Source organism: Fistularia commersonii, chromosome 2 (genome assembly GCF_037954325.1).
Source record: "Fistularia commersonii isolate RoL2024-O1a breed Wild chromosome 2, RoL_Fcom_v1.0, whole genome shotgun sequence".
NCBI lineage: Eukaryota > Metazoa > Chordata > Actinopteri > Syngnathiformes > Fistulariidae > Fistularia > Fistularia commersonii.
The window spans coordinates 9133540-9161525 of record NC_141285.1 but is presented as its reverse complement, the minus strand read 5'-3'; the positions used below and the strand labels follow the sequence as shown (position 1 = coordinate 9161525).

At 39.7% G+C, this 27986-nt stretch overlaps 1 protein-coding gene across 4 annotated transcripts in view; it reads left to right on the top strand.

The window, feature by feature from the left end:
- The window catches only part of ate1 (arginyltransferase 1), a 58524-nt gene extending 31017 nt beyond the window's left edge, over positions 1 to 27507 (top strand). For 3 of the 4 annotated variants that reach the window (XM_086166142.1, XM_086166134.1, XM_086166125.1), the window contains 4 exons: positions 859 to 1040; positions 5358 to 5457; positions 20033 to 20153; positions 26714 to 27506. In XM_086166142.1, coding sequence (XP_086022268.1) covers positions 859 to 1040; positions 5358 to 5457; positions 20033 to 20153; positions 26714 to 26892 — 582 coding nt within the window. In that variant the 3' untranslated portion in view covers positions 26893 to 27506. Of the gene's footprint in view, positions 1 to 858; positions 1041 to 5357; positions 5458 to 20032; positions 20154 to 26713 lie in introns of all 4 variants that reach the window. The other variant, XM_086166150.1, reaches the window with a different exon arrangement.
- Positions 27508 to 27986: the final 479 nt, after the last annotated feature.

The window sequence follows — 27986 nt, the reverse complement described above, 5'->3', positions numbered from 1 at the left end:
AACTAGCAGCGTCTGTATAACCTAACTGGGTCCAGGTGAATGCTGGCAAGGAGGCAGCAGGATCCTGCTACTCATGCACTCGTGAAATACACACTAGTCTGGCTTCATCTGACTTTTGACCTCAACCTCTCTACGTTTGGTCTTTAGCTTCAGTAATAAAAACAATCAAGTGACTTGATTGGAAAAACTCAACATGCTAATCCCCAATGAAAAATGCAGCAAGTATCATTTGCATTGCTGTTTAATTAATTGTGTAGACTACACTGTGTAGGTGAACACCTATAACTTGTCCACGCCACATGGGGAGAGCAAACTCAGACATGTAGGAGAAAGCCTGGCAACATTCCACGGCCTGGTGAAATGGATTTTGCTCATGCAGGGTCTTTTATTAAAAAGCCCTCTCCTGGAGTGTTTCTGCGGCCACAGCCCCCCCTCCGCCATCACCAAACTCCACCCTGCTCCTGCTCTCACTTCACATTTGGGAACCATTAGCAGGCTGACTGGAAGGCTACTGTACACCCCCACACATAATGTGTGAGGCCTGGCAGGGGAAAGCTAATACGCCATCATACAGGTGTGTGTGTGTGTGTGTGTGTGTGTGTGTGTGTGTGTGTGTGTGTGTGTGTGTGTGTGTGTGTGTGTGTGTGTGTGTGTGTGTGTGCGTGTGTGTGTGCGTGTGCGTGTGCGTGCGTGTGCGTGTGCGTGTGCGTGCGCGTGTGTGTGCGCGCATTGCAAATACTATATATATTAGAGATAAAACAGGCCTATGGAATAGCACACAAAAGGAGCTAACCACAGCATTAGAGCCAACCAGTGACCATATTCTCTTACGGTTTGTCTCTCTTTGTTCTTTCTCAGGCTGAACACTCTCCCGATGGTCCTGAGATGGGTTATGGCTCTTTTCACCAGCAGTATTGGCTGGATGGGCGCATTGTGGCAGTGGGTGTGATCGATATCCTGCCTACATGTGTGTCTTCTGTCTACCTGTATTACCACCCAGACTTTGCAGCCTTGTCTCTGGGCTCCTACTCTGCTCTCAGGTGAATGCTTGGGTAGAAAAAAAAAATCTTCCCCATTAACCCTTTTAATATATATTTTTTTTCAAGCCATGTTTATCAATCATTAAACAGTGACTTCAGATCAATTACTGTAGATTGTGTTGAAATGCAAGATAAAATGTCTGCTTTTCACTGTTGATCAAACTTCCCTTTGTTCTTTTATCAATCTTCCTCCTTTTTCATTCCCTTATAGTTGCCCTCTTTCTAACCTGCTCTCTCCATGCCTCCAGATCTTCTCGATTCCTCCCAAATTTTGTCTTTCCTTAGATCTTCATACTGTAAGTGCCCTGTAGTGCTGGTCAGGAAAATACCTCTGTCTTCACACTTGATTGGGGGAGGCAGTGCTCAGTTTGTGGTTCAGCTGACGACAGTTTTCTCTGCCAGGATGAAATAAGAGAACATACACATTACAGCCACATGCAGATACATATCTGGCGTTTCCTGTAAAAGGTAACCCAATAAGGTGAGAAAGGCTTTTTAAAATATTTCTGCACAGATGTGGGGGATGAAATTATCCGAGCCCAATACTTAGTGTGTACAGGTGTACAGTATTAGAGATGTGACCATTTATTCTTGTGTGTTTGTGTCGTTGCGTACAAGGTTAGCTCAGCAAGGGAGACTGGCAGGCTTTGCACATATTAAGGGGGACACCTGACTTCAAAAGCAAAACACTAAGACCGATGGCTAGTATGTGGAGGAGTTCTAGGAGAATGGAGCCAGCAGGACTGAAATCCTCCTATGTGTTTACAGACATAAGAGCCCAAGTCTTTGATCAAGTCTGGACACTCCCTAGTCTGCTGAGCCTGGCGGACTACGTCCAAAATTTAGAAGTAGTGAGTGCATGTGGAATACGAATCCACACGTACTTAAAAACTTGTGCTAACATCGATTACGATTGATAGTATTTCTTCTTCATAGAGGATGCCACTGAAACAAAGCACTAATTCTTCATCCACATACAAATATGCAGGCCCAAAAGGATTCACAGAATAATAGAGGACTTGCATGTTACAAAAATCAAGGGAGAAATATTGAAAGACAAGCAAATGTAATGGCAATTACTCTTTCCCCTACAGATAGAAGCTGACTTTTTTCTGCACGTTTATTTAAGAAAAGACAATACTTTTTTGATCCCCATAGGGGAAATTCAGGTGATGAACTCTCATAATGAATAATATTATTTCATACACATTTTGTTTGTGTGTCTGTCCTCTTACCCTAAAAGTAAGTATACAGGTGTAATTTAACAGGGGAAACTGCAGATGGTGATGTTGAGGAATATCATGCTGGACTCGGTCCTGATGGCTGAAATAGGAGAAGAAAAGAGGCACAAAATAAGGTGCCAAAGGCAGTTTGTGTTGGAAACTCAGCTGGATTGCTCTACTATGTTTAGAATCTACCGATACTACATGTAAATCAATACAATTGTCTTTAAGTTAAATGTTTTTTCAAGATGAACATGTAGCCTGCATTAGATCTTTTTGAAGGTAGAAGCAGATAAGGAAAATCAAATTTGAATGGTTTGACTGCTGCTTTTATCTCCATTATTTTTACATAATTCTTTTTATACTTGTCACTTAATGACATCAATTTATAGTAGGTGAAATGCAGTAGTGAGGAAGTTTGAACAGTTGAGTGAACCTGCAAAGATTTAACATGTCTCCAAAAGATAAGCAATTGGATAGTCATTATGGTTCATTGACTTATGCCAGGTTTTAAATGTATAAATCTGTCTAATCAGCACAGGTCCTGTAATAGTTTGTAATAGAATAGTTTCCAAACAGATGCAACATTAAGCACCTCAAGGTATGCTTTATCACAGGCCCTTTGTGGTGTGTGTGTGTGTGTGTGTGTGTGTGTGTGTGTGTGTGTGTGTGTGTGTGTGTGTGTGTGTGTGTGTGTGTGTGTGTGTGTGTGTGTGTGTGTGTGTTTGTGTGTATGTGTGTGTGTGTGTGTGTGTGTGTGTGTGTGTGTGTGTGTGTGTGTGTGTGTGTGTGTGTGTGTGTGTGTGTGTCCCATCAGTATGAGGGAAGCTGTGCAGGAGCAGAGGCCTTGATAATTGGCTTGTGCTGGAGTGTCAGATGGCTGAAGAGGGAATAATGGTGGACTCAAGCTGCTGCCATAGGGGTAGAGGTGGGGGTGTGAAGGGCTCAAATGAGGGGGGTGCAAGTGTTTTTGTGAATGGACCCGTCGCTTCTCTTGACCCCCCCCTCCCACAATTCAGGCCCTTTGTGAAGAGGGGATGGGAACCCAAGAACCTGGCAGCAAGCGGGTGACCTTCTAGCACCTCGTCGCTCTAGCTGCCTCTCTTCTACCTCCCTTTCTCTTTCTCAACCCTCCTCTTTTATATTCTCCCCCTGCTTGCGCTCTCCACATCTTTCCCCCTCATTTCCTTGGCCAGCTTTGTCCCATGTCTTATTTTTCAGTGCATCTATTTTATTTTAAGGCCTATTTCTCTGAAGTATTGTAAGAAAGGGGAATCCCCCCCCCCTCTTCATTTGTGTGGTTGAAACAGAGCGGTGGAAGGAAGAGTGAAACAAAAGCAGCTGGAATTTAGTTTTGGAATAGTGAAGGAAACAGCAGATGGAAAGGGAAAATAGGCTCTTGAGCAAAGGGATGCAATTAAGAAAGAAACCATTCGAGGAAAAATAAAGAAGGCAAGACATTTACTGTAGTTGAAGAAGCTGTTTAAATCTTCCAAGTTCTAAATCTTTATTTTACGTGCTTTCTCTTTTCACCGCCCTCTTTTCTCCTAGAGAGCCTGGTGAGATGTGCAGTTGTTTTATCTGAAATGAGACCACAAAAAGCTGCCTTATCACTGTGGGTGTTTACTTCTTCATCGCGGCTAGCTCTCCAGTCTGATATACCAGCGGGTTTTAATTTGAAGAAAGCTACATTTTAATTACATTTTTTTCACACTTATGCTAAAGTATTAGTGACATTTCTTTTCCAACATATTCATGACTTAATCTAGGTTATTCTCAGCAATAAAAAATCACCTTGAACCAGTTGCACTTTGAGCATTTTCTTGACTGACCCACCTGTATTCAATGCTAGATATTTCTGAACAGCACTACTTGCATCCTTAAAGATCCTTAATAATATCAATTCAAAAGAATGAAAAATGAAGTTGCAAAAATTAGTCGAACAATGTTTTTGATTGTGTTTGACACACATCAGTTCAAGCTCCGTTGAGAATGAAAAAAGAAGAAGCAAATACTGCTCTACGTTATCACAGAGCTATACACATACATCTCAGATACACAGAAATAATAAGAACCAGAGTCGGTGTCCAGAATTTTTATTGGTCTTTTGGTTTACAGTTTGATCAGCTGTTCAACACAGGAAGGTGTAAATGAGCAGCAAAGCTTTTTGAAGCAATGGCACCTGTTTCTATCACACCAATGTCAGTGCCTCAGTTCATGTTGGCTCTGTGCTTTCTTAGGGCTGCAAACAGGTTGCTGCAAGGTGAATGTGCATGTTTCATTGGCAAAGCTCAGTTAAACTATTGTTGATTATTTAATAATAATGTTTTTTATTTTGACCTTTAGTCCTGATCTTTGGTCTGAAGTTAGATAAATAGATGTAGATTAGAAACTACAGTTGATAATTAACATATTATATAATGGATTTTTTTTTTTTTCTCAGGTGTATTCAGTATTTTGGGGACATGCCTTGTTCAGTTTTAGAGTGGCACTTTACCAAGAAACTGCTATGGATGTTTTTTGATAAACACTTCCAGGGCTATGAGAAGTTTTCTGTGCATCTGGTATTTTGCCCCACTGACCAAAAACATTCAAGTAATTACAGGTCTTAATTTATTCAGTTGTGAATGTTAACAATTTGTCTTGTCTCAGCGCTGTGATAGGCTGGTAGCCTATCAACGCTAAGCCCCACCTTTTGCCATATGTGGCCTGCTTTAAGTTATCTATGACCTTGTATAGGATGAATGAATACAAGAACAATGTACAAGTCAACATTATTGGTCTTTGCCATTCACAATATTTAACTAGAAAAGTGAATATATGACAGCAAGCAAATATAATGTGCAGTAGAATAATATCCTTAACTATTGACTTTCCCATGCGAAATATAAAATGATCACCAAAAACCAAAGACACTTTCATATTTGCATGGACAGGAAGTATGTTATTAAGAGATAGTGAGGCTGCTTTAATGGGTTATAATAATATTTCTTAAACATAACAAACATGTATGACTACTGTTTTAAATGCGTAAACTATACAGTTCTCATTAGTTCCTGTCTAAAAAGTTATATTCATGTGTTCATTGTTACAGGGAGATTTCCTTCACCAGGCAGCTGCAGAAACAGTCACCCAGGCTTTCCTTCTACTATCTGGGTTTTTACATACACTCCTGTCCCAAGATGCGCTATAAGGTATGTTGGCATATCTCAGTGATCCAGTGATGTGTCCTCATTATTAACTGAACTTTAATGCATTTCAGTGAGTCAGTCATGCATTGGACAATACATTTGCCCAATTGAAATACTGAATTATATACATATAGTACATCATTTATGTTGTGTTCAAATGTTTTAACTGTTTCTACATTAATATTTTTTGGTGGTGTTACTAAGATGTTCCATATGTAATATGCTACTATGGTTTGTCAGAAAAAAAAATACTGTTTACTGTGGTGTATTTTACACATGACAACATCTCAAGTAACAGAGCTTCATCTATTAAATTTAAATAAAGTGTGTTATGGGGTAAATGTTTGTGGCATTATGATATGACAGGAGCAAAATAAAACAAGTGCCTATGGATGAAATGTCATTTACATAAGGGATTCCAAATAAAGGGCAATGACTCAGTACGATTTGTGCCGTAAGCTGAATATGTAAGAACAACGCTGCTCTATGATCAGATCTTTTTTCTTTGGTACCGTGACTGGTCTTATGTACTTACTTACTTCACTTTGAATCTTACAGTTTACATTAATGGGTATCAAGGTATCTGCTCTGTACTGTATGTGGGGTGTATAGGCAGTAAAACACTAGAAGTTAATTTATATGATAGACACATCCACATAATGCAGTTATGTGTCAGTCAGTTACAAGATCCTTGTGAGAAATGCATCCTGTTTTTTCCTTCCCTCTGCTGATTGTGTTCTACCCTGTCAGACCAGTGTATAAAGTGGCTTGTTCCTCAGGCTGCAGTCACATTAAATTAGCATTATCTGCCTTAAATACATTTAATGTCCTAGCTTCCAACTTATAAAAGAGCAGAATGACATGACGCCTCATTTATATATGAAATGTGTATTTTTTTTATTATAAAAAACAAATGCAGTTCATATGCATTGTATTTATATTTCTTGTACAGGGAGGGTTTGCAATATAGCAGCGATGCCCATGCAAGTGGTGTAAAGACTTTAACTGTGATTCACTCATTAAACCTAATGACAGTGGGGACAAAAGCAAGCAGGCCTGTGAAGGCATTTAATGGAGTACGCCCTGTGAAGGCGGTCTTTATATTGAGAACAAGAAATAAAAAGGGACAGATGGGAGAGGAAACTTTGCATAAGGCATAAAAGTTTGAGGGAGAGGTCCCACTGGTAATCACACCTGAATATCAGGACCATGAAGTAACTTTCACATTTGCACAGATACCTCTGAATATCCATATCTTTAATAAAGTTGTTGAAATGCTTTTGAACCTAAAATGTATTTGAATACGGGAAAAGATTTGTGGCCCTTTCTTGACAATACCAGCTCAAAGATTTATAGCTTCAGATGGTAAAGAAAATAAAGCAGCCCTTCCAAGCCCATTAGTTTTGTCACTTAAAACTATTCATCTTTTTTCTTTGTGTTACTGATCTACTAATTCCACTATTTCTGTGTGATTTCTTTCCAAAGTTCCCAGAGCTTGTGTCTGTCCATGGGAGAGTGATGTCTTGTTACGGATTATGGCAAAGTGCCACATCTTTTTATCCTTACATCTTTTTTCGCACAGTGCTTTGCCCGTTTTCTCCGTTTTGGAGTGTGTATGGGATGCATGTGAGTGTGTGTGTTTGCTCTGATTATGTTTCTGTGTGTTGAATCTTGATTATGCTGTTTGTCTGAGAGCACTGTTACCACAGTGCCTAACCCCCCTACATTGGTATTTACTCCCCCAACCCCCATATCTGTTCTTGTGTGTTTGCCAGTGCACCATCTTGTACACAACCTCCTCACTTCCCATTCTGCCATTGGTGACAAACACAGAACAAGGGTGAGAAGGTTGCCCAGTTCCCACCTTAGGGCTCTCACACTCACGGAAAAACACCCACACTCAAACATACACTCAGCACTTGCACAGTGTCTCCCTGCATTGTCCAATTTGCATATGAGTCCATGTTATTCATCAATGCACAGACGTAATGTTGAATTGTTGAAGCAGCGGCAGTAGGGAGCCCCCGTACTCCACTTTCATTGTGCTGGAGGTTTACTGTTTTCTGGATTTCAGTCCATCTGCAAGCGTCCTTTGAAGACCAAAACACCAGTACTTGAACCCAGCTGGACACCACTCATGGCCCTTGAACACCACTCCTTTCAATTTTACTCACCTACCTTCTCTCTTACCATTGCCTTTGATTTTTTTAGGGAACTGTCATATTCATTGATTTTCAGCTATAATGTCAACAATAACATGTTATTCTTTGTCCAGACCTGTATTGGTGATATCCAAAATAACAGTTGAGAATACGAAGAATAGTAAATTTCACGTTTGCATAATGTCTGTGTGATTATCAATATTTTAGTCGTTCAATAATATCCCTTGTATACATTTGGACAATTTTTTGCTTGCAATTCTGTTTATTGGAGTCCAGCCAGGAACAGGAGGCTGCCTGGCTAGTTTCAGAACCTCTTTTTTGTTGTTCAAGCTGGGACAGAGTGTCCCTGCAGAGTCCTGCAGGGTTGGCTGGTGTGTTCATGTATAGACGTGACATCCTGCCCCTGGCTCCTGTCCTTCTCCCTTTGGCCCTCCCTGGTCCACTGATATTGAATTGTGGAGAGCAGACGGTGAAGCTGTTGGAAACTAAATGAGACCAAAGGTCTTGGCCCTTCAGCCTCTTTTTGTCATTGCCCCTCATGCTGCTGAGAGCTTCAGAAATTACATCTTGAGACCTAATAACTGAGACTTTATAGCTTGCAAACCTATATTCTCTGGCTTGTCAGTTTTACTTCTATATGGAATAAATCATATTTGTAGCTTCAAAATTAAAAAGTAATCAAACTATTCAAAAATGGGAAAACTGCGTTGAGTAGTCCTTCTGGGTTACACTCATGCAGAGTTTTTGTTTATGTGGACAATGTGTGTTAGCTCATGACATTTGCTAAAACAACAACTGAAAACTTGAAACGAGTTGCAAACTTAAGGAACCTTGTTACTGTTGCAGGCTGCTGTTACTCTTACAAAGGATGCTTCCTAGGTTTTTTTGTAATTTTGAATGTTTGTGCTAATGTCTCTTGTCAGTGAGATGATATATACCTCATATATTTATTATTACATATTTACTATTTACATAGACTATCTATCAAGCCCAATGGCATTAAGGCATTTTTGTGAGATCAAGTTGTTTACTGCCCGTAGCCTTCCTCTAAATCTCTTATGTCAGTATTGAATTGCTTGTATTGTGTGTTTACCCTAAATTACTGATTTAAAAAAATCCCTCACTTTAAGCTGCAAAGCAGTAGAAAGATGTATGTGCTGTACCTCCAGTGAGATTTTAATCACAGTATATTGTCTCACTTTTTCTGACATTAAGTGCTACTTTAAGCATTGTGGCTAAATGGCTCTAGCCAATTACTTCAAGAGGAATGTTTGGTCTGCGTCCATTATTAATGCCTCTTGCAAATCTGAAGTGATAGGAAAGGAGACCAGACCAATTTGCTCTCGTGATTTGGTCTGGAGAAGCCAGTCTAATCAAGAAGTCTCTTAAACTGTATATCAACTTTGACATTGTTTGCGCTAAGCTTAATTTTCTTGTCCTGCGATAACTCTGTGACACAATCCTCAAGTATCAGCCACTTGTGGAGTATATTCACACTTTCATGACTTAAACTGATCAAGCGGTCACTTATTTGCCTTTACCAATCTGCATAGTCTTAACCTTATTTCAAGTGTACAATTTAGGCACATGTTTTGCTTTACGTACTTACAGTATGGTCACAGACACGCCAGTGGCGACCAGTTATAATGGACAGAGAAGGATTACGTGCTCTTAGTTTTATTATTGTTTGCAGTAATGTCTCACTCTGAACCCAGGAAACCATTACATTTTCCATAGAGAAAGAAGAAAGACAGAGTGAGCTAAATAAGTCAAAGGAGGAGGAAGAGGACAGATGATGTGAAAAAAGGAGTGACAAAATGCGTGCCAAATGAGAAAAGGAGGCAAGATGAAAAGGAGTATTTGTTTCCTGGTGGTACTTCACTGACTTTTAAAGAGCTCTTTCGCAGCAGCTGCACCTCCGTTCGCTTTCAATCCAAGTCCTCCTTGCCCACAAACAACAGTGTCAGCGAGCTGGTCAGTTCTTTAGCAGCAGCCAGCAGTTTCCCACATGGCCAAAACCTTAATTCAGCCGACCTGAAATTAATCCATCCAGGTGGCAGTTACTGTGTGGAAGGGTTTAAGGACTCTGCTAGTGAAAGAATTTGATTTAAGGGTTAGTCAGTTACTGCTGTGCTAATGTTTGCCCTCATCAGTGTGTTATCCCAGCCTCCCTAGTTACCTACTGCATGAGCTTAGTTCTCATCACACAAATCAGACAAAACATTGTGCCTGCAGTCTTAACAGACCTAATTTTTCAGGCGTCACAAATACAAACCTGAACACCATGATATTCCAAAAGTTGAGCATAATCAATAGTAGAGGTTTTTCACAATGTTCTATTTTTTTCTGCTGATCCTAAAATAAACATTTGCTTCCTTGTGTAAGATTTTAGTGGTGTCAATAAACAGCAATATGTTTTAATGTAATAAATCTCAACCATCAAACAACCTGCCTCATCTTTCGGTATGCAGTTGCAGGTTTCAACATGCTATAAGTCTGAGCTGCAGATATCACTATGCTTAATGCATATTTTCCCTCAAGAGCCTCTTTCAGACAGTATGCTGGGTGTATGTGTTTGACCTCACAGTCTGTGTGTCATATATACATCTGGGTAGATTAAGGATGACAGTGGGTGAGTTTGAGGAATCTGGCAGTGGTTGTTTCCCTCACAGGCCCCTTTTCTTCAGTGTATAGATTTTTCTTCTTCTAATAGCTATAAATTTGGTATTATATGTTACAGGTCATGAGTTGATTGCATCACTTTTATTTAAGATCAATGCAAATAGCATTGTTTTTGTACAATATAGAACTATCAATATAGAACATACTTCACACTGTCTGCAGGTCCAGACACATTACTACCATCCCTTGCGCCCATTTTCCTTCTTTGTTTCTGTTCGTCTTACAACAACATGTCAAAGAAAGCAACCACCATGTCGGTCGGGATGAAAGATTGATAGAGAGAGAGAAGCGAGCAAGCTGATGAAAAGTTCAGTTTTATTTTATTTTGCAATAATGGCATGGCAACACATTTTTTCTTTCATTTGGCCTGTTACTTCGGGATTTGCTGAGGGATGGGGTGGGGGTGGCTGAAACTTTTTCTTCATTTTTGTGCATCCACTTCCAAAGTAGCTCCTATAGTGATATCAAGGAAAGACGTTTCATTGTTCAGTGAAGTAAAGAAAGTACCAATTTCTTGGTTTTACTGAAGTAAACAAAATTTCCACTAGTTTTTTTCAAGACAGAAGTTTACTTCCAGCACAAGTCTCATGATTGAAAATCTTTGCCCATAAGGATGATATCAAAGCAGGGCCAGTTTTAGTCTCTATAAGCAATTTAACAGGTACAGTGTTGCCTTTTCTGTTTCCCCTCCCCCAGTTCTTATGTTGAAACCTTTCTGACAGAAACGGTGTTAGATGATTTAGTTGACAGGGGACCACCAACAGTGCACCTTTCTGCCGAAACATTTGTTTAAACTTTTGATAATTTCTCTTCTCTTTAATGCCTGTGTTTTTTTTTCCTCCACGTGTTCTGCCATGGTTGTGTTTTTAACAAATCACTAGCAGACTACATTACTGTCTGAGGGCAGCTGCTGCTTGGCACCCCCTCTGAGGAGTGCTGACAGGGTGAGGGTCTTAGGGAGCAGAGTTCAAGGGGTCGTGCAGGAGATTCAGTCTCACTCCGGTTGGAAGGATGAATTTGTGGTTTTGGCTGGCGGTGGGGAGATGAAGGAGGGGGAGGTGTGAAGGTCACAGGGTTGAAAATGAGAGTTTAGTGATGGGGTCATGCTGAGCAGATCCAGAGCCCTCTAGCTGCCAGTCTAAGGTGTTTGCCTTGCCATTAACTTCTCCTCTATTTATTTTCTAATCTGCGGCAGCTGCGCCACTTTGTCTGAAATGCTAGGTTAATGTTTGGCAAGAAATTCAGATCTATGATAAGCACCACTAGGCAAAGTGGGTCATAAATGCAGTTACACATTCAAAGTGTGGGTGGAGGGCTTGCTCTTCTACTTCGATGTGTGAGGAGGGATTTCAAGACACAAGATTTGTTGTTGCCGTCGTGACTACTAGTCAGTGTAGTCTGTGTGAGACAGGAATCATCGCTTCCCTCCCCATAAAGACCAAATGAAATAAAGAGATAAAAGTGCCCAGTCTGTGAGCTGATGCCCATAAAAGCAATCCCATTGGTCCGCTGGACTCTGTTGAAATGTGATCCTGTAAAAATATTTTTCTCCTAATTAACCTGTCATGCATGGAGCCATGACGCATAGCCAAAAGAGGCAGTGCTGGGACAAAGTGGGTTGGGTGGTGTGATTATGATGGTTGTCTAGGGGCCCAAGAGGGAGACTTACTTGGCTCAGTGCTTTATTTGAAGGTTGTCCTGTGGTAAAGTGTTGAGGAGGGTAAAAGGCCTTGGAAGGCCAGGAGTGTTTAAACAGCAGCAGTTAGTATAAATCTACCCAAAACCCTAGACATGCTTAGGGCATTTGCACACACCTTACCGAACAGACAAAAGTACATGGACATACCATCACAGACTGAAGTGAAATTGTGTCCGTGTTGCTTGTATAATTAAGATATATCTGTCAATGTTGCTGTCGTTCTGTCCGGAGTGTTTGGTTCCTCATGTTGTTTGCCTAGCTGCATGGGTGTTTGTGTGAACTGTGCTGTTTACATTGTCTATCAGCAGCCACAGCCCCTTGTGATCTACCCAATAGTTTGCGCAGAATAGATGTTTCAACGGCCATTGAACTATAAAGCGGGTGTATTGTTTGAGCCATATATTTAAGACGGTGTACGGATGTAGGGATCAGGGGCTCTGTTTATTGGTTTTTCACCGGCTGAATGTGACCCTGGGTTAGACGGCATTCATCCCAGCCTTGAATAAGTCTCCTTCACTCTTGGTCAGTAGCCGATAAAGTTCTAAAATCTATCCAGAAATGTGACAGAGTGACTCTATTTGTCTGTTAGGGTGTCCAGTTTCTATGTTTTTCTTGCTTAACTGATGGATGTGAAATTTTGACAACTTTATTCACACACACACACACACACACACACACACACACACACACACACACACACAGGTATACGGACAGTGTCTCAGCTTGGGGTAGGGTGGGTGAAAACTCAACTTGAGATATGAACAGGAAATAAGCAGCAGATGTGGTTGTGGAGAAATGCAGATGGAAGTAGAGAAAAATTTCTCACTAGGACACATGTACACCAAATCCACATCCTGTTCTTCTCTCTGCCAGTCTTATTGTTTGCACAAAGCAGAGAAAGTGCAGACACCAAAAGAATCGGGATATGCGGGTAGGATTTAAACAAACCGGGTGGCTTATAGAGGGAATATCACCCCAATATGAATAATTTGCAAATATGAAATTTAATCCACAGTGCAGAGATACAAAGGGTATCTAAACGTAGAGATATAAATGTAAAATGAATCAATAAAAATATAAAACTAGATCAAATTAAGTGGTTTAACATTTACTCTTAATATATAACTCAAATGTTAGGGTGTGGCCTGGTCTCCAAAAGTCATAGGACTAACCCATTTTAGCATTTTGTTGTCATGAAAGAATAAGACAATAACAGCAAAACCCCAAACTATCTGGACATTACAGGAAAGAGAGCTCAAGACCAAGGTTATGGAAATGTGTTTTTTAATGATACTCCAGGGAAGAAATTTCAACATATGACAAGCAGAATCAAGTATGCTGCATTTTTCTTCAAGAATTGACAGACCTAAAGTAGATCAACTTTTGCGTCATGATTGCTGAATATCTAGCCAGCTATCGTTGCTGGTTTTTGAAACTGTTTCACTCTCTGGAACCCACTATTTCTACATCACTCAGTGTTTTCTTTGGAGGTTGTGCTTTCAGAAAGGTGGAGCCTTCATACTCTTACATTAGATAAATAGATATTTTCCTGATAAATGATTTATCTAAAAATAAGAAGAGTTATCTGGTGATGATGTGCTACTCTTACCTGCGCTGCAACCTTTACTATGTGGGAATATGATAAAGGCTTGTTGGTGGTTTCACAATTATTGGACAATTTCTTTGTTTTATACTTTACTAATGCGTCTGCGTTGCACTCAGGCAGTTGAAGAGAATGATACAAAGAGTAGTGTTAGATTTCATGAGGATTCTTTGGCTGTGGTGAACTACTCGATTTATGATTAATTGCTTTTCATGTAAATAATGGGCCTGGAATGTTGCACATATCTTTTAGCATGTGAGAAAACAAGGCTAAACAGGTCAAAGAGTCTTTTACCAAGAACATTTAGGCTTGAGAACTTGGGCTTGTTGTAAAGCTCTGTTTGACAGGATTGCTCTTGGTATCCCTGTGTTTGTAAAGTCTGTCCGGCCTGAAAAAAATACTGCAATTGTGTTTACTCTCGGCCAAATTGTTTTTCATAAGTGGATTAGTACTTTTCCTCTCCAATCTTTTTCCGTTCATTAGTAAACATGCTCTTTCCTTTGAAAAAAATGACCTCGCAATGCTCATTTCCTGTATGTATAGCTTAATTTGACAAAAATGAAGGGCTTTCTCCTGTCCCGGTAGGCTTTACCCTGGCATCAGGCTGCATCTATCAGTCTCATCACCCGTCTGCAATTCACACCCAATTTTCCTTTCTGCCCTATGTCTCCCTCCAATCTCCTAATTTCACACACTATCACTGGGCAGCCAATTCTAACATGTATCATTCTGTACATGTATCCCTCTCTATCCTATCATTCATTCATTTTCCGTGTCTTTCGGTTGCTCTAAACAAGCCTTTCAGAGATTGTCAGTCATCAATCACCTCCATATCCCTCTAAACATGCAACCATGGAATGAAGAGTGAGGAGGAGGGATCATGACCGATAGTTTGTGTGAGAGGCTTTGGGAATTTAGAAAGGGAGGAACTGAGCTGCTGAAGATAAGACCAAACTGAAAAGATTTTGTTTCTGGAAAGTCTAGTCCTGGCTACTTTTCACCTAATTGACGGAAACCATTACAAAACACACATGAATGCACTCAGACAACACTGTGATATGCCTCTGAGCTCTTGCATGCAGCCATCAGGTATATCTTGATCACCAGTTTTTTTTTGGCTCTGGTCACAGTATTTGGGGAATTAGTATCAACCAGGTTCAACTCAAAACATGTGTTCTAATAGTAACTCCAGAAGTCCCTGTTATAGTGAGGGGCAACTGTGTAAGTGCCAGGGAAAGATTTTAGTTACAGAAATTGTAGCGTGGTTTCCAAAAAACAACAGGATTTTATAATGGCTAATGTTTGAACATTTCAATCTGAGACAAAACTAATGATGTAGCACTTGGTTTTTCAACATGTTGATAAAAATCTATGGCCACACACTTTACCTTCCACACCATTGTTGTAACCATGACCATTTGCACCAGGGTGATTAATGCAAGACAGACGGGATAAGGAAATCCCACACCAAGCACATCTTTCTGAAGAAAAAATGCTGCATGTCAAAAAGAAAGACTTTCTGCTGACAGATTGGATTTAAGCACTTGAGTTGACCTGGCTTTGGTTCACTAGAAGCATGTCAGGGCAAATGAAAAAATAATTTAGTAAACTAAATTACCAACACTAAAGGACAACAATAATGGAAAATAGCTTGTTCTGCAAAAACCCTTTCTATAATCTGTCACAAACTACCAGTTGTCTGTTTTTGAGGTTTTACTCAGAACTGCACCAGCTCCAACAACTTTCATCCTTATTAATAGTTTTTAACCAGAATATGTCAAAATTGGTCTTAAAACACAAATAATCCATTTTTCCTGTAAGGGAGGAGGCCTTATCATAAATTGTCAAATCATTTATTGGAAGGGTTGATCTAGCTCCTGGTTATTCTGAGTAATTCATACGTTTCTGCAGGTCTTCTGACTAGGTGAAATCCCCTCCCAATCATTCTGATTACCGCAAGCTTCTCGCATTCCTGGCAAATTACAACAGGTAGTCGGGTGTAATACTAGAACTGGCCAATAGTTACTGGGGAAAACATGCTTTATGAGCTCAAAATGGCTGCCAACACCAGAGGTGATTGAGCAACATGAATAATACATTTATTTCCAAAGAGGAATGAGAAGTACAGCACTTGAAGTTCTTTCCAATAAGACAGAAAGGCTTGTTATACTTGATAGCATTTGGTAAGCTGCTGTGTGATAAGATTTTACTTTCCAGTCCTCTGATTATTTGTGTCTTTACATGTTCAGTGCAATTGAATGTTCCATGGCATGTTTCATAACTGACTGACTGTATTTCTAGCAGATTGGGTCATGAGAAGTGTTTTGTCTGCAGCTTTTGGAAAATAAATAAATCCACAGACAATATCAGTTTGGCTTTGGGACCTGGTCTGGTCCACGTTATTACGCTATTTAGAATTAGTATTTTCCAGTAAACATTTGACTAATTATCGTAGCATTTTCAGACAGAAACATTTTAATTCCTGCAGTATTGAAAAATAATTGCAAGTTTTGAAAATTATCATCGGTGTCCTTCAATAAATGTTTCATCAAGTTGGACATAAAAACACTAAGCCATCTAAGTTTGTTCTGCAGTTCAATATAATGATATATTGCTCCAGCCACCAGAGAATACATCAAACAGTCCACCGCCACTCTGGCTTGTCATCAAGCTATTAACAGAGTCAATACTAATTTTCAGTGGTTGAGAAAATCTGGCATCATCCATGTGTATCAGGTTGAATGTGTCATCAGTGGCAATTAACACATTTGAATGTATCAAATCTTTGTATTTTGCCATCTGACAGCAGAATTCAATACCCCGGGCTACTCCTGTATGGTTTAAGTGAGTCATTCCAAATGTTCACCTGGTAAATATCCTACTCAGAAATATTATAAAGAAGGTTGGCTATGCAATACAAGTACATGCTGCTGACACATATAAGAGTGAACTGATGAAGAGCTCGCCATTTCTTCAATTTCATTTTAGGCAGTTCTTCATTTAACTGTCAAGCTGCCAGCCAGTTTCAAGCCCCTGAGCAGCATAATTGTGAAACACAAAGGCTTTTTATGGGGTGTTTGTCTATAGTTACACATTACTTTTCTTTCTGAGTGATCGGTGTTTTGTGAAACGATTAAAGCATTCTCTGTTAGTTGTAAAACGAATTTAGGGTGCTGGATATTCTGAGCCACCCGAGGCAAAACTGAAAACACACTGTTCTGAATATTGAGCCAACAAAGATCCAGATCCATGGGTTAGCTATGAATTACACTGCTTCCTGGCCAACTTGCAAAAGGAAAATATAAGATATAGTCACTGAATAGTTTGCAGTCGTTAGTTCAGTCAGTCAAGTTAAGCAGGGAAGTTGAAAGATAGGTTAGGGCGCACCAGGCTTCTTGCATGCCTGCTCTTTGCATTCCCTTCAATCCAAACCACTAATAGCTGCTTCCTGTCATAGTCCTATGTCCTCTCTATTTTTCAGAGAGGGAATTGACAGACTGGCTCCTCTGCCATAACCAAATCCTGCCTCTCATTTTGGTTAGTTGGACTTCTGTGAAACATTTACAGCAAAAGGCTTCATAAATCATTTTTGACTGTTGACCCCCCTAAAATTGTTCTTGAGTAATCAGAAAAATAGCATATCTAGAGACCTGCAATTTTGAATTATCATTCTTTCTCTCATTCTCTCTCTTCATTCCTTCCATTCATTAATTTTAATCCCAAACTTCAGCAGAGACAGTTGAGGTCCAGAGGATTGCAGTGGAGAGGATGTTTATACCACTGAGCAGGTGTGTGTGTGTGTGTGTGTGTGTGATCTACATAGAGGTGCCTTCTGTGGTAGTGTTGAAGGAGTCTATAGAGGTGAGGTAGAGTGTGAGAGTGTCAAGCTTGCTTTGCTGACAGTTGTAGACGGCTCTAGGTTATTGGGGCATGGAGAGCATCTGATTAATGGTGTTGTCAATCACAGCTACAGATGCATGCCATTCCTCCACCATCCATCTGTTAGCAGAGGCCCTTAAAGCATGTTAGTTTCTTTTGCTTCGTTCTGTATTGCACGTTTTGACTCCCCCCTTTGACTCCAATTGCCTTGTTCGGATCTCACTGTGTGGATTTTGTGGCTAGCCTCACCCTGCGCCACCTATATTGATATAAGGGCAGAACATAAGTCAGGCTTCCTATGAGGAAAAGACCATCAGAAATTACCAGGAAGGCAAAGCATAGCATGAGATGTATGCCCAATTATTGTATAACATTTTTTCGGATTTGTAAGGCAGTCAAGGCTCTTCACAATGCACTCTTTTCTGCGATAAAAACAGGCTTCATTTTACAGAAAAACCCACTGACTGGTCAGAATGCCTGTATAGCAATAGTGTTTTTCCAGTGATGGTATTTCCTTTGTCTTGCTTATTTTGAGATCAGTGCTGTTATTCTTTGTATTCTTAGTTTAATCATCCAGAACTTCTTGACCTCGACTTTATTCAAAGAATGTGTTTGTGAAATGGTGGAGTCTTTGCCCTTCAGTTTAATGTAATATAAACCATAAATATTATCATGCTTACATGGTCCAGCAGGCCTGTTGCAGACGCCTACGTGTTTACAGAGCCATTTCTGCATTTTATGTTTGTTTGGGGCTCTGCGATGGAACACAGGTCCTTGATCTCTCTCTCTCTCTCTATCTCTCTATCTCTTTCCCTTTTCTCTCTCTCTCTCTCACCCCCTCCCTCGTATCTCTTCTCCTCTGTCTGCCCCTCACTCACTCTCTTCCTTGCAGCTGTTTTTGTTCAGCTTGGTTTACTTTCCATCCAAAATGTTAGGTCAGATACAGACTTGTACCCATTTCACCAGCACACATCACAATATGCTGGTGTGTTTATTTCCTGCTCTACATAGCAGACACAACACCCTAGACAAAGAGAACATGGTACTTAGAAAAGAACATTTGACAAAATAGAGTTTCTAATAGCTTAAAGGTCTGATATTAGGCGGGTCTTATGGGGTCAGTGTCCAACTTTTGTCAGAATTATGACCCTGTTGCTGGGCTTCCACCTAAGATTCTCATGGTTGCAGGTTAAAAGCTGAAATTTTAGGAGTTTTACTAGAATCGCAGTGAGCGCATGTCATCCTAATTGTTAAGCACAGAGCTACCCATATATCAGAGAACTTTGAAGAGATTTGGAAAAGTTTCATAGAAAACCTGTTTTTCATGTTTTTAGTCATAGCCTAGTCTAGCCTAGTCCTAGACTAAGATTTTGCAAAGACTGAATCCAACAGGGTTACTATTTACAAGACTGCAACTCGGTTCTTTCAGCAGTTTTTTTTCCCACCAAGCAATGTTTTCACCGGACATCCCTGTCCCTGCGATTTCACTTTTCCTTCTCCACTCATGGAGATACCTGATACATTGTAGAGTTGACATTCTACTAGCAGGGCTGTTTCCCCACCGCTCCACCATCCTCTTGTCCTTCTGGTCAGTCACTAACAACTACCGTCTCTGTCACCAATACAGCTCTGATGGCTATTTTTCTATCAGATTTCCTATTTCTGGTTTTGTTAATTGTCGTCTGTTTGCTGATGATTGTGTTACATCACCGTCAAGACTGACAGTCTTGCGAAAATATCAAACGTGTTCGTTATTGTCATCGACTGATCAGATTACCAAAGAGCTCTACTTTCATACAGGTCATTCTAGTTTTTTTTCTGAGACCATTGCTGCCAGGGCAAAATTAGGGATTATTTTCAGGATAGGTAGATTCCTGTTAATCCTTTTTGCTGGTATTTCAATTTTATTTTTTTCTAGTTCATAAAATAGCCACAATGTTTGCTCCTGTTTTTATTTTCTTTATATTAAAGTATGTTTTATTTATTTCTATCTGTCTGTCTGTCTTTTTGTCTTTTGCAATATGACAAAAAGTGTCTTTGGCCGCTTCCTTCACCTATTGTTTATGGATTGCACAGTGTGCCTGCAATGACTGTACCATTTTTCCTCACTATCTAAAGGCAAACTTTTTAGCTTTTTTTTGATAGCCTCCACTAGGCCAGGTGGTTCTCTGATTCAAGTATCTCTGCACCTGTTCATGTAAATACCATCAACATGTTATTTACATTACTGGTCTTTGGAAAATCCGTAATCAATACTGATTATAAATTGAATGTATTGTGAGTTTATTTAGGCTATATATCATTGTCCTGTGCAAATGGGTCCACAGACAAATTGCAAAATTTATGAATTCATAAAATATTTGATGGAGGAGTCAGTCACTGTATTTTTTTTCCTCATTTATCAAACCAATGTCAGACACATAAGTGGTTTAGTGATTGTGTTAAATATGATTGACACAAGGTGAACTACCACAATTGTCTGTTTATAAATTATTTACTGACGGCTTTTAGCTGTAAGTTTAATTTGTATCCATCTCTCCCCTCATGTCATAGGGTCAGTATCGTCCTTCAGACCTCCTCTGTCCAGAAACCTATGTCTGGGTACCAATTGAGCGATGTCTACTCAAGTTGGAAAATTCACGCTATTCCCGTTTCAACCAGGATCCTGATGCAGGTACATGTGACTATCTTACAATCCACTCTATATCTGACTGACATTTTTTGAGGTTGAATCCTGAAGTAAAACAACATAATTTCCTCAAATATTCACTATGTAACTGTGTATAACTGCTTTTTCCCCTCTATTTCATGAGAGGGGCGGTGTGTGCATGAGGTAGAGCTATTGTCCTTGGAACCGAACTTTCCTGGTTCGATTCCCAGCTCCTCCTTGCGTGGTGAAGTGTTGTTGAGCAACACACTGAACCTCAAACTGCTCCCCTGGTGCTGATGGACGGCAGCCTGCTGCTCATGGTTCATCCATGATGGGAATTTCGCTGCGAGGGATTAATAAATCATGAACTATTAAGTGTTAAGGTCAGGAGTTTCACCCATTTTGCTGGATGAAACAATAGCCCAATGTTTTTACTGTGATAATGGGTTGAAATCCATGGGTTTTGCCCCCCAAAAACACTGAGCAGTCTTTGAGTGGTGCGAAATACGGCAGTAGCTCTGATCACAGCATGTTTGTTCCACTTGACCCCTTAGGAAAGCTAGTGCTGCTAGAATGCTAATGGTCATGCTGTCACACAGCGAACAGTGATACCAGTGATAATTAACCTCATGCATGAAGGTTCTCTGGCAGACCCCCATTGTCTGAAATGGTGGGTCTTGAGGTACATGCCAGAAGAGTTTTTAAGGGTATAAAGTAATATAGTAAGCAATTCTCTAAAAAAAATAAAGTGAATTTTCAGCGTAGGTGAGTCATTACACAAACACATCGCTCCTTATTTTTATCGAGTACTTGCCTCTTTGTTAAAGGCCAAGCTATACAGCTGTACAGGCAGTGATGGAGGTCTTTCAATTTATGTTAAAGTTGTTGTTGTTATGTATGTTGTTACCCTGGAGTTATTATTTTGTTCTGCGTGGTTTCCTCTGGGTTCTCTGGTTTCCTCCCACAGTCCAAAAACATGCAGCATCCCCCCGACCCAGAGTACAGGATAGGTGGCAGACAACGAATGGCTGGCTGGAGGGATGAGAGATGTGCAAGTAGCACAGTTGCAGCATTTTCACACTTTCTCACTTTTCCCAGGACTTAAATGTTTGTCATTGATATTAGAATAACACAAAGAACCAACAACAAATACCAGGGTTGTATTTCTCCATATATTGAAAAAAGTTGAAACAAGGATTTGATAACTTTGCTTTATAATAGTTCCAAGTTTATGGCTTTGATTGTTTTCCCTAATAATTGTGAAAGTGCTGTGCTCCTGGGAAAAGAGGACATGAAAGACATTTTCATTTTATTTACTTTGTTCTGGTCCAAATCAGTTGCTTTACGAAACTTGAGTATATCCTCACTTCGTACTAATCATAATAAACACATCATAATGTATATTTCTGTTTTTTTTTTGCATATTTATCTCCATGCTGTGTGGGCATCAAGTCTATACAAAGTTTGTTCAGGACTGGACTGAGACCTCCTTCTCTCATTGGTCTCAGTGTGATTGTTTCTGTCAACACCAGTGCTATTGCTCAAAGTAACCCAGTTGTCATTTTGACCTAGAGTACAGGAGTGAAAATACCCCGAGACTTAGTATTCTCATCATTTCCAACATTGCCATTAATGTCCTGGTTGTTTGAAGGTCAGCCTTTCTTGTCAATCTTATTCCTGAGACAGAGTGTTTGTCTCAGAGCAGACCTTCACTGTGGCCAGTTGGTGTGTGTGAGAGCGTGGCTCTTGCGGTGCTTCCATGCCTGCATGAACAGTTGATCTTGGCAGGACACTGACATTGTTTCTGGACTTACTGTCCAAACCCAATGTCAATACATTTCAGCGCTGGCAGTCTTGATGGTTAACTTTAGGCTTTGTTGCCAAGGTTTGGGGTCAAACTGATGCCTCAATGGCCTCTGCCAGACTTCTGGCAGTGCAGGGTTTTCTGTCTTGTCCAAGTCAGTTTGTACTGAGTCATTATCAGTTCAACACTGGCAGGCTATTGCATCATAATAGACATCATGTTGATGTGTGGCTTGTTTTGGGCCTAAATACATGCTTGTTACAGTCTGTTTCTCAGTACCAGGGATGTTTTCACTGCATGTTACAGAGTGGAAATCTCCATTTTATCATTTAAGAAGTTCTTCACTATTGGAGAGTAAGTTCTTAATCTGTTGTGAAGGGTAGGGAAGGCATTTTATGATTATGGTGTTTAAAACGGTATCCATTTTGTGCGAGAACTGAAGCCGCCTATTTCAGAAAGAGTCTGCTTAAACTCAAATGCAGTGGCATTGAATGGAGAATTTTGTTGGAGGCTTCAAGGCACCAGAAATTTTACGCTTCATAAGCACAACAGAAATGCTTTTTTTCCAGAAATCGGGGGCTGGTTACCCAAAATAACTCATAAACTTAGCCAGCATGAGAAACTATTTTCTGTTAATAAAATATTCTGCATAAAACTGCTCATAAAAAGTCGGAGAATTATTTTGAGTAATTGTTTGGGTTTGATGGTCTCTGGAAAGGGAGCTCTAAAAGCGACTACTCAGTCCTTTTGCATTAGAGGGAAAACAGACATGACCAAGTTAACAGGAAACGCTGCATAAAAACCAGGAACTTTGTATAAAAAGATGATGTATTTGGATTAGGACTATCCTATTCATTAAAGATGTTTAAAACTTTTTTTTTCACTGAATCACTAGCCAAAATAGCTAGTCATTGTTACCCGCAAGTCTGACCTTTTGGTGAAGGAGTATAGAACGCAGGGTGTTCCTTCACATTTCCAGGGTGACAAGGTTAAAAAGTGGTCTTAATGAGGGAAGTGTGTAAAGACAGCTAATTTAAAGTTTACACAATTCTGTCCACAGTGATTAAATGCCTGTTACTGACACATGCACGGCCCTCTGGCTTCTCTAGCCTCTTTGTCCTATAACCGAAGAACATCCATTAGATATTACCATTCTGTGCAGCACAAGTGCTATCTCTTAGAACACGCATTTCTTGAGGAAAGAAGGGGAGAGGGCATTGGCTGCTCAGTAGGATAAACACCCCTAGACCTCAACTGGAGTTTGCCGACCCCAACCCAAACAAAGGATGTCACACTTAGCATGCAAACATTGTAAGTGGTGTTTTGTAAAATAAAATCAAAACATTCAAATATTTTTTTAGCCTCTGGTTCTCCAAGTAGTGGATAAATCCATATCTCATCAATGTCATTGACTCTGAGACCAGCAAATGAGGTGTCCCTCATCCTTTTTTGGTAGAGTTTTTATTTATTTATTCAAAATATATATATATATATATATATATATGTATATATATATATTCTTTTTAAAGTGATCAAAAAAGACATTACATATGAATAGACTGATGTAAATTCGAGAACTACTTTGATGTCCAGTGGTAGACGGAGAAATAAAAATATTTAATCAAGTTAGCCTACTCCAGGCAGATGTTGCAGATTTGCGACAGCCAAATATCAGATTTTTTCTGCAACTACAACTTAATTTGAGCCTGAGAGGGTTAAATATAACTTAATCATTTGAAAAATTAGTCACATAGAATAAAAATAATATGACATTTGTGGAAAAAAAAAAACTAAAAAAGAAGCTAATCAATATACTTGTTACTTACTTTTGAATAGTTATCACTATGTAGGCCAGTGCAGAATGATAAAATATTAAAAAACACACAGCGATGACAAATAATAAATTAATGACAAGCAAAAAAACAAAAAACAGACAAATACATAAACAAGCATTATCCCCTGCTTTCAAAACAGATGGACAAAATGTGGATGTAAGCTTGGCAGATGTAAGCTGACAACGGAACTCGAACCCTGGCCTTCACTCAAAGAGCAGCCTCTTTATTATATCACCTCGATGGCCTTTCTCTTGTCATACCAAAGCCCTGTTTGGGATCTGTAACACTGGGTCATCGGAAGTGGTCATATCTTAAGAAATACCCAGTGACCTACCTTTGACCAGCATCCACTGTTGAGCCAATGTTATGAAATTTTAAGATGGATGTGAAGAGAGAGGAGCATGGCGAGGTGTCAAAGACCCCAGCCTCAGCCCCGACCCTTACACTTCCAGATCGACCCTCACCACTCCTCTTCCCCCGACCCTTGAACCCCGATGTAAAGTGTTATGACCTCAGAGCGGTCTGTTTCTAAACGTCCGGTTGGCCTGAAGGGAACTGCGGCCTGGAGCTCTTCAGATTCGGGATTGGGTATTGATAGGGGACAGGGTAAGTGAAGAAGAAAATGAAGGTTGTTTATACAAGAAGCGGATGTTTGGATTGCTAGCAAGTGAGAGAGATGTGGCCTCATGCTTGCTTGCTGAGCTCTGTTCAGTATTACTGGTGCGCTTAATAGACCGTCCATCATGTTTTGCAAAATGTTCACTTCCTATTATCTTCACAAGGGGACAGTGGTGTTTTAGTCTGGTGTCACACTGGAGTGGACAAGTGTAACTTTGCTTAACTGTGTAAGTGGCTTGTCACCCTGATAGAGACCATGCAGAGGCAAGATGCCATTTGAGAGTCAACGCCGAGAGCAGCTTAATTCAGTATGGAAGCGCCGAGTTTAAATATTTTTACTTTCATTCCATCAGGACACGTTTATTAATCGTGGACCAAAATTATCATCGTATTGAAGTAGCACAATGTGTTATGAAAGCCATCTCCCCAATATGGGTGAAATTTAACATACTGCTGATTTCCTACATTAAGTATTCTTTAATTGTGTACCTCAGCAGTTTTTAGTGAAGAGAGAAAATATAGTGGTTTGGGCATTACTGCGGAAAAGGGGCTGATAAATAAAACATCAATCCACAGTGTGGCTTGAGAATATTTAGTGAAGATGCAAAACTAGCAGTGTGAGTTTTTGTTGCTCAGTGCATTTCAAATATCTCTATTTCAAAGTATGTTTGTAAAGCTTCCATAATAATTTTGTTTTTCCCTTTCACTCTGTTTACCATTTTGCCTGTGAATATTGATTTCATCACAAGGTTTTTCAAAATCATACTTATGAATTGATTGCATCTTGCACAAAAACAAGGGTAGAGGATTCGGCTTCTTTCCCCCTTTCTTTTTAATCATTACAAGGAGTTGAGAATCAAAAAACACAGATCTCATCTCTTCATGTAATACTAATTAAAAGTTAAACATATTACACTCTTAACTGACAATTGCTGAAATGAAATGTTATAAGTTTCAACTGCTCAATTGTTTATTTCAGGATGCACAGATTTACCAGTGTTGGGAAAAACCTGGACAGTCACCAACCTGTTCTTCATTCATGGAAAACATGTGTGAAGTTCATTTCCTGAAAGATCTTGTGTTGTCTTTGACATAATTGAAACTTTCCCATTTTGCTATTGCTAATAGAAAATTGTTGTATAACAAGTCATGATGACCACCTCGTTATTATTATTATTATTATTATTATTATTATTATAAAAAAAATGGTCACAGTATTCCTCACAAATAAACCATATTCACAATAAAGATGACTTCAGGGCTGCATTGAAACCAAAAATAAAAAAAAAAAATAAAAAAAATAGAGAGATAAATAGATAAATGAATAATTTTACCTAAATTGTGAAAAATCCAAGACAAAAAAAATGTACCTGATATCCTCTACCCAAATTTAATCTCCATTTTCATCTCTGCAGGGTCAGGATGCTTCCAGACAGAATTGGTGTAAAATATGAATGCTGTGCTTAAAGTGTAAATCTTTGTGTCATTTTAACGTTGTTTTAAGGAGTTGTGTCAACAAAAAAGTTGTGTCAAAAAAAAAAAAGACTGCAACTGTGGCAAACTTAAATAGGAGCCTTGTAGGGAAAAAAAAAGTACTAGAAGAAGGAGTATTAGACTGACGTGAGCAAGTATGTTATTTTTTTGAATACAAAGCTTATTGATTTTCCCTTGATGGACAGTTAATCAAGAAGTCCTTTACTCTGACTATAGCGGAAGGGTGAAGATTGCTGACTTGAATTTGTGATCTGCATGTGTGCACCAACTTGAATGTGCATCTATATATTTAGGCAGTATATTTGCTTTGAGGGATTCATATGTCCTCCCCTGCTGTGCTACCTCTTGCTTGTCCTTATGGCGCCAGCTGTGGGCACTTTGGCTCAGCCTCTCATTCCTGAAGACTGCAGTTATAGCTGTGGACTGAGGGTCATCATTTTTTGCCCTTCTTTCCATCCTTCTCTCCAGAGGACCATTCCTAGCTGCTGAACGTGCACTCTTGAGATTAGTGGTGGTTTCACTGGTCTAATAGGAGCTGGCAGTATATGACACAGGGCCTAATGAGATGCTGAGTTTGGCAAGCCAGTGCGGAGCAAGGCCATGTAAACAAGGCCAGCTAACTAGCCTGCTCACGCACCGCTATGATTTCTGGTTTAGGGCATTGTGTGGTTTATGCTGTGGGGAAAATTACTTCTGGCTTCTCCAACAAACTTCTCGGAATAAAGGTGTGCGAGTTGCCAGGTCACTCCGAGGTTATACCAAATGAGGAGAAAAAAGTTCATTGTTTTAAACAGGGTCTCATTATATGCTTTAATATTTGTTTGTGTGTCTAGGAGATGTGCGGGTTCTGAGTGACGTAGGCAGAGCCCTGGTGCTTTACAGACGAACCGTCATGCCCTACGCGGCCTACTCCCGCAAACGCAAAGGTTCCAGTGATGAGCCGGAGGTGCGGCAGTACGCCGGCCTGGTCGGCCAGGACTGTGCTGAAAGGATCTTGCTCTACCGCGCCTGAACCAGCAGCATCACAGCACTGAACATTTTAATATAATAAACCTCTACTAAAGGTCTGTTTTTGTCTTTTCTTTTCATTGTTTGTGAAAGTGCATTCTGCTGCCTCTACCCACTGGCCCATCCCTGCCTTGCTCTTCACAGGCATCACATCAGTGCAATTGTCATCAACTGTCTGCTAAATGAATTAATTTGATTTAAACCACAAAGGTCTCCTGTCAGATTATCATTAAGTGTTTAATTCCTGCTCACCCCTATCTATATTTGACAGCGATCATGTATTTCAGTGTCTGTCTTTTTTTCACCCTGTTTTTCACACCATCATCAACAGTGGACTGCAAAGCGGTGCATCATGATGAAATTTGTAAGATTTCAGAAAACATTGCCATTGAAAGATGTCAGCAAAATTTGAAGGTGGATTTCAGATGCTTCCATTACATCACAAAGCAAGCCGTATGATGCTTAACGACAGTGTAATAATGATTTTTCTATTTATCCATTCTTTTAATTGTATAATTAACAGTGTTTAATTTTCTCCTGTATTCATAGCTATGTGTGCTTTTCATCGAATGTGGACAGTTCTATTTTATGGTCAAAATAAAAAGTAGAGGTGATATATTCCCTGTTTGGATTGTGTTCCTTCACATTTCAGTGATTCTATGAACCAGTTGATCAACTGGCTGTGACAGGATTTTTAGAACAGATAATGCAATAATGTGGTACAAACAGTTTGTATTTTTTAGACTGTCTCTCATACCACTTGCTGTGAGATAAACACTGCAGCTTTGTTGAAATGGAGAGAGCAGAAGCCATCACTTCACAAACTATACTAATTGTTATAAAGTAAAGCTACACATTATAACAAAGTCCCGATCATCCCTGAAATGATGCTGCAAGATATACTGAAAGTATATGTCATTTAAAATTCACTCCATGTTAAGGAAACACAAGATGAAAGCTTGAAGGTTATCTGTCACATTGGTTAAAACCCATCTGAACAAGCTCACACACTCTTGGCCCGTCTGCTCCCAGTCTGCAGTAAACAGGTTACTCACTCCAGTTTGAACCCAACCTGGTTTTTAAAAACGCCTTGTCTTC